We start from the raw sequence: 16062 nt of genomic DNA, 5'->3' as shown, positions 1-16062 counted from the left end.
GTCTTAATCATATGCCTTCAATAGAAGACTTAACTCAAAGGTTTGTTTGGTCCTTTTTGAAACATGGTCCTGGCTTATCTCAAGATAGGACCTTCTAAGATAGATAGCCCGTTCATGGCGATTACACAAATTAAACCTTTACCAACTACTATTACGGTTGGGTATTGCACAGTCATCAGAAGGAATGTCAATCTTCCAAACCATAATTCAACCTTCACATTTTTAACCATCATCACTGTATTCTTTTGGCACACGCGCCTATAATTATCCACTTACCTTTAAAGTGTCGGCCACCTCTTTGGCCTTTCCTGATAGTACAATTTCCTTATAGTCAATGTCATTTTAACCACCTCCAAATAATTTTCTACCTCATTTCAATCACAGCTTATGTGAAGATGTTTTCCTTAAAATCAGATGGGAAAAAAAATATCACCATTTTTCCATAAGTTATTGCCTCAGTCTTTAGAGGCTAATCACTGTCAAGACTGACTCTCAATCATACTTAGAACATTTTTTTTTATCTTAAGTCCTAATTGCCCTGAACAATTTCGACCATTACTGGTTCGATCCATACTTTCTCGTGGTTTAACACGTGCCCCACTTGGCATCATTATAATTACGTCATATTTCCTTTATCCACATTTCTATTCTTGAGAATTTTGAATATTACCTTTTTCCTTATAAAACCTCTAAGGTTATCCTTCAATCGTTCCTCCTGTATTCCCTAGATACAGGGCATATCACAATACCATTTACTAATAGTAGAACCATTGTCTATATACTTCTGCAAAATTTCTCCACTGATTCTTAAAGGTTGTTGTTACCTTAACCCTTTCCCAATCATACTGTCAAAACTCATACTGTCCCTATTAAGGGTGACATGCCAACCTTTATGCAGTCCCCTAGGATTCATTTTAAGTTACCAATGTTCTATCCTTAATTCCACCTTTAAAAGGTACCTGCATCCTTCCACGAATAAATCAAGTCATATTTCCTTGATAGATTATCATATTCATCATTCCCACCTCGATAGTCTATACCTAACTTCATAATAGCATCCTTATTCAAATTGAGGTCAATCCATATGGCCTCCAAAAGATAACAACGGTTATCCGCTTGTCTTGCCTAATTTGGTAACGATAACAAGGATGTTCTGGAAGATATTGGTCGTGTTCAACGTGAACTTCTTCTTAATAATTCCTTATTTACTTTTGTTGTTTATCTCAACAGTCACCTCAATGTTGGGATATCTTTCATACCTGGCGTCTCCCTTTCTGGGTATCAAGCCACTGGTCTTACATTTCACCTTCTTGAAGGTCACTTCCTTCATCCAATTTTTCCTAATTTCTTACTTCCTTATCCCCTTAGTCTATCCGCGTCTCATTATTTATCCTTCGAATTATCTCAAGGTTTCCTCGAATCCTCCCAACTTACAGGGGATAAACTATATGTATCTCTTATGCCCTCAACCATCAATTTTAACTTATGGTGAATCATCCTCATCCTGACGAATGCATACTTTTCTATTTCTATTGCTACGAGTCGTTAGGGTTTCCTCATACCCAACTCCCTTATCATACCTCAAACTCTATTGCCGTTATATTCCTTTCCACTTCAATTTCTTTTTATTTTCCTTTCTCTTATCATTATTTCATGAACCAACACAACATAAGCATTGATTTCAAACATCCCGTCATTCTGGATTCGTGGCCTTAGAACGAATCATGACAACTTTTACAACTTAAATTCACAATTCATCATACTCGTCTGCCTTTGTTCTGGCTCTAAAGCTTTTACACTCTCTCCATAACCTTGGGAATTACTTTCCCGAAAACAATTGGCTGAACTTTAATCAGTTTATCATAACCTCTGGCTCCGTGCCTTTCTTGGTCTTTCACCAGCGGGTGGCCTCTCTCTTAGGAGGGTAAGTGACAAAAACAGTCCTTTGTGGTTCGTCAATCATTTAGAATCTCAAATGATTTCTCTATTTCCTTTAGCCAGGCTCTTGCCTCGGCTGGGTCAGCTTGTTCCATGGAACTCTGAGAGCTTAGCGACTTAAAGGTCCTGAAAGAATTTCTCACCGCACTGTCTCCTCAGGGTGGTGGTTGGGGATAATAGTCTAAGTTCTTTTTAGACAGGTCCATGAATTGCCGTATAGGAGTACCGTCTCGGGTCTCCTTTCCTTACTCGACTTTCTGTTTCCTTAGTATGAAATGTTTCATCCTACTCCCCATAATTGGGGTCATCTTTTAATTTAAAATCCTCATTTTCCACTCCATTATGTCATGGGTTCCTTCTATCTTGATGGCGACCTCCCTGACTATCACGTTCAGGGTTTGCTCTAAATCTTATTCCTCAAACTATGGCTCTCATCTAAGTTCTCATCCTTACGCTCTTGAACTTTCGGAACCCAAATTCTATAGGAATACCTCATTATTCCCTTATCATCTTTCTCGATATTAATCTTTTATCTAATTGTTGGCTCTCTGCCTTCATTCATAACTTTTTCTGGCACAATATGATCTTTTCCAATAATTCGGGCTGTATTGCAATCTCAAACAGCTTTTCGGTACCGGCTCCGGTTACCTTCACTTCTATTTCCATTTTCTCAAAATCTCTTATAAACTCTCCAAAAGACATTATCATCTTGAGTCTCTCCTTTTTACTAAGGGCATCAGCCACCATATTGGCTTTCCCCGAATGATAAAGAATCTCCCAATCATTATTCTTGATTAGCTCTAACTGCCTCCTCTGACATATATTGAGCTCTTTCTACGTGAAAATGTACTAGAGCACTTATGGCTTAGGTAATTCTCGCACTTCTCTCCATACAAGTAGTGCCTCCAATCTTTAGAGTAAAACTATTGCCCGAGCCTAAGCTCATGAGCGGGGATATCGAATTTCATATTACCTTAATTGTCTTGACATGTACGCGATTACCTTACCGTGCTGCATAAGCACGCACCCTAAGCCCTTGTGCGAAGCGTCACTACACTTCACAAAATCTCCTTTTCCATCCGGCAACGCCAGCATAGGGGCCATCACCAACCTCTGCTTCAGTTCTTGAAAGCTGTTCTCGCATTTCTCTGTCCATTCGAACTTCTCAGTCTTACGAGTAAGCCGCGTTAAAGGGGCTACTATCTTTACAACTTGAACGAACCTCCGGTAGTGACCGGCCAATCCTACCTCTGGTAGTCGACCAAACCATGGTCATCAATTCATCAGTGGTCCTTTATCCAATCCTGTCAGGATCCTCCATGGGATCCTCCTCAACAACTATCCCTTCTAGGACAACATCCTCAACCGCTACATCCTCAATATCAACATCATCCGGTCCTGCATTAGGACACTCTATCGGATCCACAATCCGATCTCCAATTAGTAATAAAATATCATCGCGATGTTGCTCCTCAACCTCAGGGTTCGGAGTCCCGCTACCATATACGATAACGAACTACGCTCCTATCACGATATTTATAAGGGTTCCCATAAGGGTTTTAACTGTCAGTACTACGTTAGGTAGCCCGACTATGAACTTGGCAAGAGTTCTTATTATCTTAGTGAACTTATTATCTTAACGTCCCATCATCTCTGAGGTTTATAACGCTTAGCTCTGATACCATTTCTGTAACACCCCCAGATCCGGGGTCGGGGATCCGGGTCGTCACGGTCTTTCTTTCCACAATATCACTTCACTTAATTAATAATAACTAACCTTATGCTGTGACCCCACACTAACACACACCACAACCCGTTATAGTCTCAGAGATGAAATTTAAATAAGTACAAGTCTTTGAATCCACAATTTAAAAGTTATTACAACCCAAAATGATTACTTGATAAATTTACAGTTAATTGCCATTATCTGCCACAAGTTATAATTATACATGATTGATTCTCAAAAGTAGATGGTCTGATCTACAATAGATCTACCTCTGCAGCTATAGCAGCTACAACATCAACGGGAAGACGCGGGACGCTTCCCACGCGCTTGCGCTGGGTCTGCTGGAGTCTGGCCATCTTTCCTAACTGTTGTTGTGTGATGAAGAAATAAAGCAAGGGTGAGCAGCAAGCCCACCAAAATAATATGAATAATGATTAACAATATATGAGCCTTCTCATAGCACTCATGAAAGTCTTGGTCAAAAGAAATGAACCAAGTTGATATCTTAATGCGATGAAGTCGCAAAATATTCAGTATATATATATATACTTTTCAAAATATGGGAAGTCCTCTTCCATGCATAATACACACAGAGTTCCAGTGTATAACTGTATAAAAATATCGTTGCAAGGTGATCTCATATATCTAACCTTGTCTCAACGCTTTTCTGAAAATCTTTGTCATGCATAAGATAATCATTTACTAGATTTAAGTTTAAAAGATGAAGTTACAAGATACTCCAATATACTTATATCTTTTCCAAATACTACTTGAACTACCACCGTTCAAGTTATAATTAGTTTCAAAGGTTCATCACATAGATGAGACTATAAGACAAGATTTGAATAGATTCAATCTTTGAATATCATTATAAATAATGAAGTTACGAGATACTTCATTAAGTCCCGATATATAAATATATTCATATATATATCTCCCATACATTTCCTGAAAACCTCTGTCATGTAAAGTATGAACAGAGTTGCAATATCCAATGAATTTGGAAGGAAAAGAATTTTGGCATAAACCAGATATCTTGCTGATCAGGCAAAGATACCAATAAGTAACCTTTTCTACTGTAGATGGATGAATTCCTCACCGGTCATCACCCTGGCCGCATTAGGACCTCGCGCTAGACCGTTACCCGGCCACTCACGCGTTGATGGACTGCCACCCAGCCACTTACACATTCATAGACCGTACCCCGGCCTGTCGCTTATGCCGACTCAATCAGATGGACTTACTTCCCGAACATTGGGCAAGTAATCAAATTGTTTTCTCAAAACAGCAACCATGTTGCGAATATAAAATACACCACAGAGCCGGATCCCCAAGATTTTGAGCGAATATTGAAGTCTCCTTCGAAAGGAAGATCTTAAATCGGAAAACGAGTTTTGGGATCCGGTCTAACTTTTAAAATCATTTTGAAGACTCGAAAACATTTTTAAGAATGTTTGGAGTAAAGCTGATTTAATGAAATAAATCAGCCCCGATATATTAGAAAATATCTGAATATTATTATTTAAATAATATTCCCATAAAGAATAATCTTTATAAAAATAATTGAAGTAGAAGTTTTAAAACTTATACTTGAAACGGGTATTAAATAACCAAAGATACACTTATATGAAAGTATTATCTTTATTTGAATAATCGAAAATAAGTTTGATTATTAACACCTTATTCTTTAATAAAATAAAGAATATATTTCAGTAATAAGCGGAGTCATAATACCTCGAATGAATATTATAAATAATATTCATTAAATAAAATAAAGGAGTCATACATCCTCAAATGAATATCCAAGTAATATTCAATAAATAATATAAAGGAGTCATAAGTCCTCGAATGAATATTCAAGATAATATTCATTAATAAATAAAGTTATCGAATAAACCTTATTCGATTAATAGTTTTGAAAACTATAACCATATATATATAAATATATATATATATATATACAAAATCTACTCGGGATCCTCGACTCCCGGTTTTAGAAAATGTTTTCACCTTTGGGTCCCTATACTAAGGGTATATGCCAATTACTGCTATTCTCTAGCATAGGTATTATCAACTGAATCAACAAATATAGATGGCAAGAATACGAAACAGGCATGCATATATATACCATAGCAGCATGCTTCAATATATTGCAACATTTGCTAATATAAACATCATGCATCTATCGCAAGATAATGCATATACATATATACATCACAACAACAGTATAACGGGTAGAAAACTTGCCTGAGCGACTTGGGGTGATAAAAGGCTCGGGACGAGTCTGGTAACCTATAAACAACAAGTAAGTTGGAATTAAACCAAAGTCACTTGTAAATCTATACTTTAACTAACTTAGACTCTAACGCTTGTTTTGCGCTTACTGATTTGCTTAAGTCACTCGGGTACCCTCGGCTCCACCATTTTTAATAATTTAACCTTTACGAGTTTTAAGGCGATTCCTTCGCGAGTGTCTTACCAACTGCCTAACACACTTACCATAAATGTTTCATGCATTAATTAACCCTTTTTGGTCTTTAACCTATGTTTCAAAGTAAGGCGAGGGGAAAAGTTTCGTTCGCGAAACGCCGTTACTTGAAACGGTCGTTTCTCCTAAACCGTGCATCGGAATCGAACGAACTACATATCAAAACGAAGCTCGTAACATGAGCTATCTAAAAATGGCAGTGGTCATAATCTAGCAGGGGGTTCTCGGGTCCTAATGTTATGCACAAAAACAGTCTAAAGAAAATCGGATGTTACGACGGCTATGTTTACGCGATTTCCAAAATTTAAACCAATTCAAACAACCACAATTTCAACTCCAATTCACAACCCAATCAAACCTCCATCTAAACTACATTACAACAGCCCCCAATCAACTCAATATTACCAATTTATTCATCTAAACCAAGTCAAAAAAAGTGACCAAGAACTTCAAATCTAACAAGCATCACTCCTAACTCCAAAATCAACAAAACCACTTACTAAACAAAGCTCTATTATGAGTACACACTCATTACACTAACCCATCATCTAACATTATGAAATCCAAACCAACAAAACTTAATACTAAGGGTTTGAGAAGTTATACCTTCCTTGGAGAGTGGAGAATCAAGAGAATGGCTTGGAATCACCCTTAAAGTCCTTATCCAAGCTTAATCTAAATAAAACTTCAAGAACACAAATTTTATTTCTTGAAAAACACTATTCACCATCTTCTTCCATGATTTATAGAAAAAGATTGGCTTGGAATTAGAAGCTTAAACTTATAGGAAGTATGTAACTATCCATGGGGAAGCTTAGATAATTACCTTGCTAAATAGTAAGTGGTGGAGCTTGGATCTTCATTTTTTAAGGAATGGGCCGAGAGCATGAAGAAGAAGAAGAGAGATTTTTGTGTTTTGCCTTGTTTTGCTTTTGGTTGGTTGGTTTTTGTTGTTTGATTTAGTCAATTACCTTGTTGCCCTTGAATTTGTGTGGTTCTCATTCAACCACACCTCCTTCCTTCCCATGTCATACCTACATCACTTTGTGATGTCATCACCCCTCCTTTGTCCTCTTTCTATTGGTTGGATGACATCATCCCCACTAATCCCTTTGATTAGCTTTTAATTGTTTGCCTAATGACCGCTGATCTGTTATACAGTTCGCTTAACTTTCGTTCTCGTTTATCGTTTGAGGGATCATACCCGAGATCTTATTACTTAGGTTCCCTTAACCTTTCTCAATATATTATATTCCTTTTATGATCCTCTCCTATAATCCTTTAATTTAAATCCTTTTTTTATCCTGTTACCTTTTTCTCAATTCTTTCCGTATCTAGTGGATTTCCGGGAAAAATCAAAGTGTTCGGAATTGGATTCTGACGATCTTTACATACACTTATATACCATATAGAGTACTAATAAAATCTCAGAATATCCATAACAGAACCCCTACATAGTGTGGCATGAAAAGTTTTCTCGTTCAGCAAAAACACTATTCATAAGGGTTTCAAAATTTCTCAAAAATTGGGGTTATTACATTATTGTTCATACCATGTAGAGTATGGAACTGTGAATGACTTGAGATACCCTGTCTTTGATCTTGATAAACTGTTATTGATAAGCTTATTGATTCAACCCTTTGGTAGCCTGTCTTTTCTGTTCAAGTTATTTGTTAATCCATGAACTGTTATAAACCCTATAATTACCTTTACGAACCCTTTGTAATGATACCTTATTTCTTGATCACCTTATTGATCCTTCAAACAAATATTGATCCTTCTAATTTAAGTATCTTGTTATCCCTGATTTAAAATCTTTAGAGTTGTTCCTTGCTTGTCTTTGAATCACTTCCTTAACTTTGTTTTCTTGAAATTTGACTTAAGAATGAGTTTCGACTCAAAAGAGTCTGAATGATTTCATATTCTTGGTAATGATAAAATGAATCTAGAAAAACCTACTTTTTCCAACTCATGGTTTTCCAAACGAATTCCTGATGGATTGGATTGGGACGTAAGAGGCTAGTGGGACTAGTCCAGTCATGCTAAGAGGCTAGCGGGACTAGTCCAATTTAAGGCTGAAATTATGCCGATTGGTACCTTAAAGACCGGATGGAGGTCGGTACGGGCTGATCACCCGTATTATAATGAAATGAAAAGATAAAGTGATCCAATCAAGGGTTATATATTGATTATTTAAAAATGGAACTGAATCATCCTGTTCAGTAATTGGTTCTTGAAAAATGGAAATGGTTTATATTGCTTTGAAAAGAGTTGATTGTGATATTGTGAAGCTTAAAGCTCGTGAACCCTGATTTTAATCTGTTGATCATATAATTGGTTTCATATAGTGAAATATTATTAATTTCCTTTCCAAAAGATCTGTTCTGATCCTTTAACGATTTGTGATGAATGTCGGCTTTCACCCTGCTTCGAGCCTTGTTCCTTGAAAGCCCCACATTTTTCCTTCACAACCCTTCCTTAACCCAAAAGATGGAAATCTGCCACCTAGAACAAATAAAGTAGAATGCCCTGAGATTGGTAAAGTAAATTGTGGATTTCATATCATAGAACTGCTTTATAGTTACTTGCTGAGTTTTATACTCATATGTTTTGTTTTAATCTAACCATGGAAGTTAAGCAAGAAGATGGCCAGGCTTAGGCGCACTGCTCGTAAGAGCGTACCTGGTGGTCCCTATCGTGTTGAGGGCCTCCGGTTGCCAGAGCAGGTAGTGGTAATTCTGAGTGACCAAACACTTAGAAGGAAAATTGTAGAGATACAATGGGTTAACTGTCGGTTCCAAGCCGGGATCGACTATGTATATTTAAAATTATTTTGGGATTGTAAGTTATATTTTATGATTGGTAGTTGTAATCTTATCTCATACTTTATCCTGTTTGATCCTGTTGGTAGCTAATCGGGGTTTATGCTTATTTAATTATTAGATTAAAGGTGTGTGGGTCCTCATTTCCTAACCCCGAGATTGAGGGCGTCACAATATGTTTCCATTACTTCCCTGCTAAGCAAAATGGAAAAGCCATTTAAATAGTAGATTCTAACTTCTGCAAAAGAGACAACCCAAATTTTGACTGATATGGATAGAAAATACATTCTAGAGACACATTAAATGTCGCATTAATTATATTTGGGTTTCTTTTCTGAATTCCTGTACAGACCTATCTGGTCCGAGCTTGTAGTAGACTCAAGACGGCCCATGTAGATAAGGCCCACCAGCTGAGGTCATCAAGGTCCACAAACACAAGCTGTTTACGGACTAGTCCCAATACGGATGGAAGAGCAGAGACATGTATCCTAAACGGACTCAAAGTCCTACACAGAAGGTTCTGGAGTTCCTTCCTTTATGGGACTCATAATTCTCATCTAAGTTGGAGACTTGTCCACCAAGTCTCCCAATACAAGTCTAACCCTAGACTCACCTCTATATAAAGGGCTCTATCCCTCAACCTAGAACTATGTTTTTGGCTTGATTTTCTACCATACAGAGATACATATGCATCTTGTAAGGACCGATAATCCCGAATGCAAGAGCAACCATTAAAGCTTGAAGCTCAAAAACCCTAGCATTAATTACTAACGTACTCTAGTTTTTATTCCACAATATTTGGCGCTATCCGTGGGAAGACTACAACAACCATGGTGAATACACGGAGCAGAAACAATAGTGGAACAAACACTCCTGTCCCATCATGAATAATCGCATCAGTGGTGGAAGTACCATCGCACTCAACCTATGCCTCCACCCAAGGAGGAACCCGGGTAGGGGCAACTAAGGCTCAGCCACGAGGGATGAATCCCCCGGCTCCTCAAGGGACAAAAACCCAATTTTAGCATCTACATGCACCTCTGAACTCTCAAACCGTTGGGTATGAGTACTCGACGATTGTGACCACTAACCCCCCTTTATGGGATGCCTCTATACCCCGAAGCTAGAGGAATTGGACACTCTAATAGGAGTGAAGCACAAGGGCGGACGCCCCAATACATATGTGGCTTGGCTCCTATTCTGGAGAATCAAGAATTCTCTGGACCTTATACTGATAGAGACTCCGAATTATCGGATGATGATGTTGCTCCGAGAAGGAGGCGTGCTGGTAAAGAGCCGATGCCTAGTACTGACCAGCGCCCCATGAGCACTCAAGGGATGAATCCCCAAGATGTCCAGGAGAGGATCAGGGCTCATGAAGTTGATATCCAATGGCTGAAGTGCGATCTGGAGACGCACCTAACTCCAAGACCCCCACTTGCTCCAAGGCTGAGAGATCCTCCTCCAATCATAGACCTGGATGGTCCAATACCAAGAAGGGTTGTTGCCCCAGGGGCTGATCTAAATAATTTTATGCCCCTAGGAGATCCCGATGATCCAAACCCACCATTCACTGACGAGATAATGAATGCCCGCATCTCAAGAAAGCTCAAGATTCCCACCATCAAATCATACGATGGTACTAGCGACCCTGCTAATCATGTCAGGACGTTCTCTAATGCCCTGTTGCTACAACCCGTCAATGACGCTATTAAGTGTCGGGCCTTTCCTCAAACCTATCGGGTATTGCTCAAAGGTGGTACAACCGTCTTCCCCCAAACTCTATTGGATCCTTTAAGGATTTGAGCCAAGCTTTTATCAAGCAATTCATAAGTGGCAGAGTACACGAGAAGAGTTCGGCCTCTCTCATGGGCATAGTCCAAGGAGAAAAGGAGTCCCTGAGAGAATATCTGAATTGATTTACGAAAGAGGCTCTGAAGGTCACTGATCTTGACGATAAGGTAACTATGATAACCCTATAGTAAAGGACTAGAGACGAGTTCTTTAAGATGTCCCTAGCTAAGCACCCTTCCAAAAGCATATTGCAGCTCCAAGATAGGGCCGGAAAGTATATCAAAGTGGATGAAAGTATGAAGAAGACAGCTGTGAATGATGAAACCGCTGGAAATAAGAAGCGGAATACGGATCAGGAGTACGATGCCAAGGATAAGTACCCTCGAATTAACAAAAGATCCGACTCCTCTTCTTTTAAGAAGAATCAACAACCAAGGTTCACTGAATATGCAAGGTTGAACGCTTCAATGAGCCAGATCCTTATGAAAATTGAGAAAGACAAAGAGTTCAAATGGCCGAAGCCACTGAGGGGAGACCTCGAGGAAACATGCAAGAGTCGATACTGCAGTGTCCACAAAGGTGTTGGTCATGATACTGACGATTTTAAGTAACTTAAAGATGAGATTGTGTATTTGATCCGAAGGGGAAAATTCAGATGTTTCACTAAGGGTGAAGAGGCTGGATGCCAAAAAAGAGATAATAATCGAAGAGATGACGATTGAAGGGGTAATGACAGAGATCGCAACACATAACCCGAGGGCCAGTAATCAATATGATCTTAGGAGGCCCTACAACAACTGGTACTACAAGGAACTCTCGAAAAGCTTATGCGAGGGAGGTGATGAGCATAGTTGGAGAGCCATCTAAGCGTTCTAAGTCATAGATGGCGCTTGAATTTGGTGACCCATACCTTGAAGGTTTGAAATTTCCTCAGGATGATCATATGGTTATCACTCCGGTAATCGGGAATTGTCCTGTTATGAGGGTCCTAGTGGACAATAGAGCTTCCGTGGATATTCTTTTCCATGACACATTCATAAGGATGAGCTACAATGATTCTCAACTAACTCCATCCGTCACCCCCATCTACGGGTTTAACCATGTGGAATGCAAAGTCGAAGGAACAATACAACTTCCCGTGACTATCGGGGAAGAGCCCAAGGAGGCCACACAGATGTTGAACTTTCAGGTTGTTAAGGCAGCTTCTACTTACAATGCTATCATGGGTAGAACATGGATCCATGCGTTAAAGCCGTGCCCTCAACCTACCATATGGTACTGAAGTTCCCAACTATGAACGGTGTTGGAGAAGCGAAAGAAGATCCGAAAATGGCCCGTAGTTGCTATGTTGCAGCACTTAGGCCCGATGGAACTGGGGTGCAGGTCCTCCCCATAGAAGACACAGATGACCGAGAGAATGACAAACTTTGAGGGAAGCCAGCAGAGGACTTGGTCCTAATTCCCCTAGACCCCTTAGACCCGGAGAAGGTCACGTATATTGGGGCATATCTAGACAAGCCCTTGAAGGGCCAAATAACAACTTTCGTACAAGAGAACACTGATGTGTTTGCTTGGACAGCAGCCGATATTCCTGGAATTGACCCGAACCTTATAACTCATAGGTTGAATGTTGACCCAACTCGAAAGGTTGTGAAGCAAAAGAAGAGAACTTATATCCCTGATAGGCTGGAAGCCATTAAACAGAAGGTCCAGAAGCTTTTTGAAGCTGGATTCATTGAGGAAGTGTAATTCCCTGAATGGTTGGCCAACTCCGTAATGGTTAAGAAGGACAATGGGAAGTGGAGGATGTGCATCGACTTCACTGACTTGAATGATGCTTGTCCCAAGGACTGCTACCCCCTACCAAGGATTGATACCCTAATCAATTCCACTTCTGGACACGAGATGCTAAGTTTTATGGATGGTGTTAGGTCCCGATTTGTTTGTAGAAGGGGGGGTTGAATGCAAACAATACCGTTTAATCCAATAAAATACGGAATAAAATTGTGAAACAAAATTCAAGTTAAATAAAACTTTTATTAAACTTGAAAGGTGTTACAACTACGGTATCGGTTACAAGGGATTAATCTCAAATCAATTATTACAAATCTAGAATAAATTCGACATGAACTTTTTCTATTTTTGTAATTAAAAGATCAAATGCTAAATGCGATTTGAGATTAAGTTCTAGGGATTTTAATCCGCTAGATTGATACACAAGAACAAGATAAGTATTTCTAGTTGATTGGATTTAACTTTACAATCTAGAAATTGATCTTGAAGTTGCAGATGAGATGTAATATTTTTCTGCTCCTTTTTCTTTTTGTTCTTGAGTATGTATTCTGTTTTTTTTGATTGCTATGTTTGAATGTAACAGACTTCTGCTTCTTTTTATCAAACAGCCGAATGTAAATTGATCTGGTATGACAATCCTTTTGGCCAGCAAGACTTTCGGTGTGACAAAATTTACAACTAGCAAGACTATTAAAATGAGCTAGCAAGACATTCGGTATGACTATTGATTGTCATACCGATTGTCATATTAGTTCAAATAAATTGTCTTGCTGAATTAATAACAGATTTTAATCTAAACAGAAATTCTAATAAGACAATTAAATGTATTGGCATGACTTTCGGTATGACTATCAATTGTCATACCGATTGTCATACTAGTTCAAATGAATTGTCTTGTTGAATTTAAGCAGATTTTAAACCAATTAAAATCTTGTAAATCCTTAATATTAATTCTAAATTAATTAATCAATTTAATTCAATTAATCAATAAATTAATCTTTGCAGATATAATTTATTTTCTTAATTAAATTATATGACTTAATTAATTAATTAGAGAATTAATACTAACCCTTAGCAGCATCCATTCTTCTGACAATCTTCTGAAAGTCACTGAGACTTATGAATCAATTCCGCCACTTCAATGCTGACACTCGATGTACTGTCTGGTTCATGAGTGACTAACTTTCATGACTTTTCTTCATGTCTTGACTATGATATTCTGATTGAATCCTTGTAATAAATGATACCCTGACGAGATCTCTGTCACTTGATTAAATCCACGATCTTGATTTATATCACTGAGGCATGATCAAATTCTTGAACTTCTTCCAGTGAATCTTCAAGTCTGCAGATGAACAATGTTTCTTTATTCTTTGACAGATGTTACTTTGTGAGATCTCTCTGATGATAGATCCACTATTTACTTATTACATTCTTATTTGAGTTGAGTTAAATACTCGAGTAAACGAGTAGGCTATGACATATGCCTTTCAATCTCCCCCTATTTGCTTGTTAGACAATAACAACAAATATCTAGAGGATAACTCAACTAACAAATAAGAAAAAGATATAAACAGTAATGTAAAGTAAATAGCAGAAAAGTTCTGGATTATATTTAACATTTTCCAGATTCCAAATGAAATTTACAAGTGAATACAAGATAGATGTTCCTCTAGCCTGAACATATAACTACATTAGACTATCTTGATTCATAAAGCTCTAATCATATTACATTGAGTTTTGAGCTAATTGACTTCAGTTGTCTTCTCTTCTGACTTCACCTTCTTCTAAATCTTGAAGCAATTCCTTGTCAAAGACACGATCCTTTTCTGAAGTGAAGCTTGTTGGTCTGACTGGTTGAACTCCAACTGACTTCAGCTTATTCTTGAGTTGATTGTATCTTTTAACATTCTTTTCACAATAAGCTTGAATCAAGTCAGCAGCTTGAGTCTTCAACATGGATGAATATCCAGCAGTTCTCAAATGATGTTCCATCCAGACCAGATGCTTAGCTGAGTAGTCTTTAAGAGATTGTACATCTAGCTGACAGATTTGAAGACAATCAGACTTAAAGAATCTCACCTGATGAGGATTGTTGACCACTTGAGGACTAGCCCTGCTGGCAAACTCTTTAAGCCTTTCTCGAAGAACTTCATTCAATTCTGAGCTTCTTTTGACTTTGTTTAAAAGAACCCAAATCTCTGATAAAGAACGATTCTCAAATAGATGAAGTGACACCTTGAATGATCCTTCACTCTGACAATATACAAAAATGCTCATCTCATTTAGGGATCTATCAAAAGCAGCTGTGATCCTTGAGACTTCAGTCTTGATAGCATTCATGTACATGTCATTGTTAGGATTTGAGATTTCCAGCTTGTCAAGAAGATGTAAGAACTACCTATCATTGTTAGTGCTCAGCTGAGGCATATCGAGTACTCTCCTAGCTTCATCCCATTTTTCACCAATCTTTAGTCTGACATCTCTTCTCCTTTCTTGAGCCTTAATGTCATGAAGACGTTGCTTTTGAAGAGTTTCTGTTCTTTGTATGTCTTTCCTCCTGTCAATGATCTGAGAGACCTTCTTGAGTTCAGCTTCTTTTCTTTTCATCTCTGACTGCTCCTTCTGAAATTCTTTCTCAAACATAGGATCCACTGTATCTTCCTCTTCCCAATCTTCAAAATCACTTTCCTCTTCAGCTTCAAATAACCCATCTTTATCTTCCTGAACTGGTTCAGTGGGAATGTCAAAAATATCAAAGTCATCCTGTTCTCCACTGTAGTAGACATCATCAGCCTTTCCTTTGTTTCCAGCAGAGGTATCTTTTTCTTTCCCTTTAGCACTACTTCCTTTCTTCTCCCCCTTAGTTGATGGATCCTCTTCTGATCTTCCTTTGGAACCTCCATCACCTCCAGAGCCTGATCCTCCACCAGACGGTCCTTCAAAATAAGTTCTTTGTTCTTCATTAGGGCAATGAGAATTCTTGATCATGTAATATAGGTGCTTCATCCCTTCATTGAGATGTTCCATGCCCGTCTCTATCTTTAGAAATCTTGAGGAGTCCAGTGAATGATTCAGCTCAACGAGGTCTTCAAGAGAAGTCATTCTTGTATGTAGAGAGCAGAAGTTGGATATGTCATCAGCTGATAAAGTTGGAATGTCCTGAATAGAATTGAGCTTTGGTATTACAGTCGTCTTTAGATCTGAGATGTCATTCCTTATGATTGCAAGCTGATTGTTGACAGAGGTGGAAGAAGAAGACCGTTCAACCACTTGTGCTTTGAATGCTTGAGCTTCAGCTTGGCTTTTAGCAAGTTCTTCTTTTAGGGCAACAATCTGAGCTAACAGGTTTACAGTATCAGTGTCTGTGTGTGCTCTCACCTGAATTTCACTCGTGTTTGGTTCACTCACCTCACGTGCATGTGTTTCTCTCAATATAATTGCTCGTGAAGAGTCTTCCTGTTGCTGTTCTTCTGTACCTGCATTAAAAATCACCCTAG

The 16062-nt window shown here is 38.4% G+C and overlaps 1 protein-coding gene across 1 annotated transcript; it reads left to right on the top strand.

The window, feature by feature from the left end:
- Positions 1–11651: 11651 nt before the first annotated feature.
- On the top strand, positions 11652–12050 carry LOC141697753 (uncharacterized). Its single transcript, XM_074502291.1, has one exon. It carries the CDS (start codon positions 11652–11654, stop codon positions 12048–12050), a length of 399 nt encoding a protein of 132 aa, XP_074358392.1.
- The last annotated feature ends 4012 nt before the right edge of the window (positions 12051–16062 follow it).

Source organism: Apium graveolens, chromosome 2 (genome assembly GCF_009905375.1).
Source record: "Apium graveolens cultivar Ventura chromosome 2, ASM990537v1, whole genome shotgun sequence".
In the NCBI taxonomy this organism is placed as follows: domain Eukaryota; kingdom Viridiplantae; phylum Streptophyta; class Magnoliopsida; order Apiales; family Apiaceae; genus Apium; species Apium graveolens.
Note: the sequence above shows the minus strand (reverse complement) of the source record. Positions and strands in the feature narration are given on the sequence as shown.

What these genes read in the sequence shown, in the direction of transcription:
- LOC141697753 (XM_074502291.1), top strand. Translation starts at nt 11,652, where the DNA reads ATGGCGCTTGAATTTGGTGACCCATACCTTGAAGGTTTGAAATTTCCT.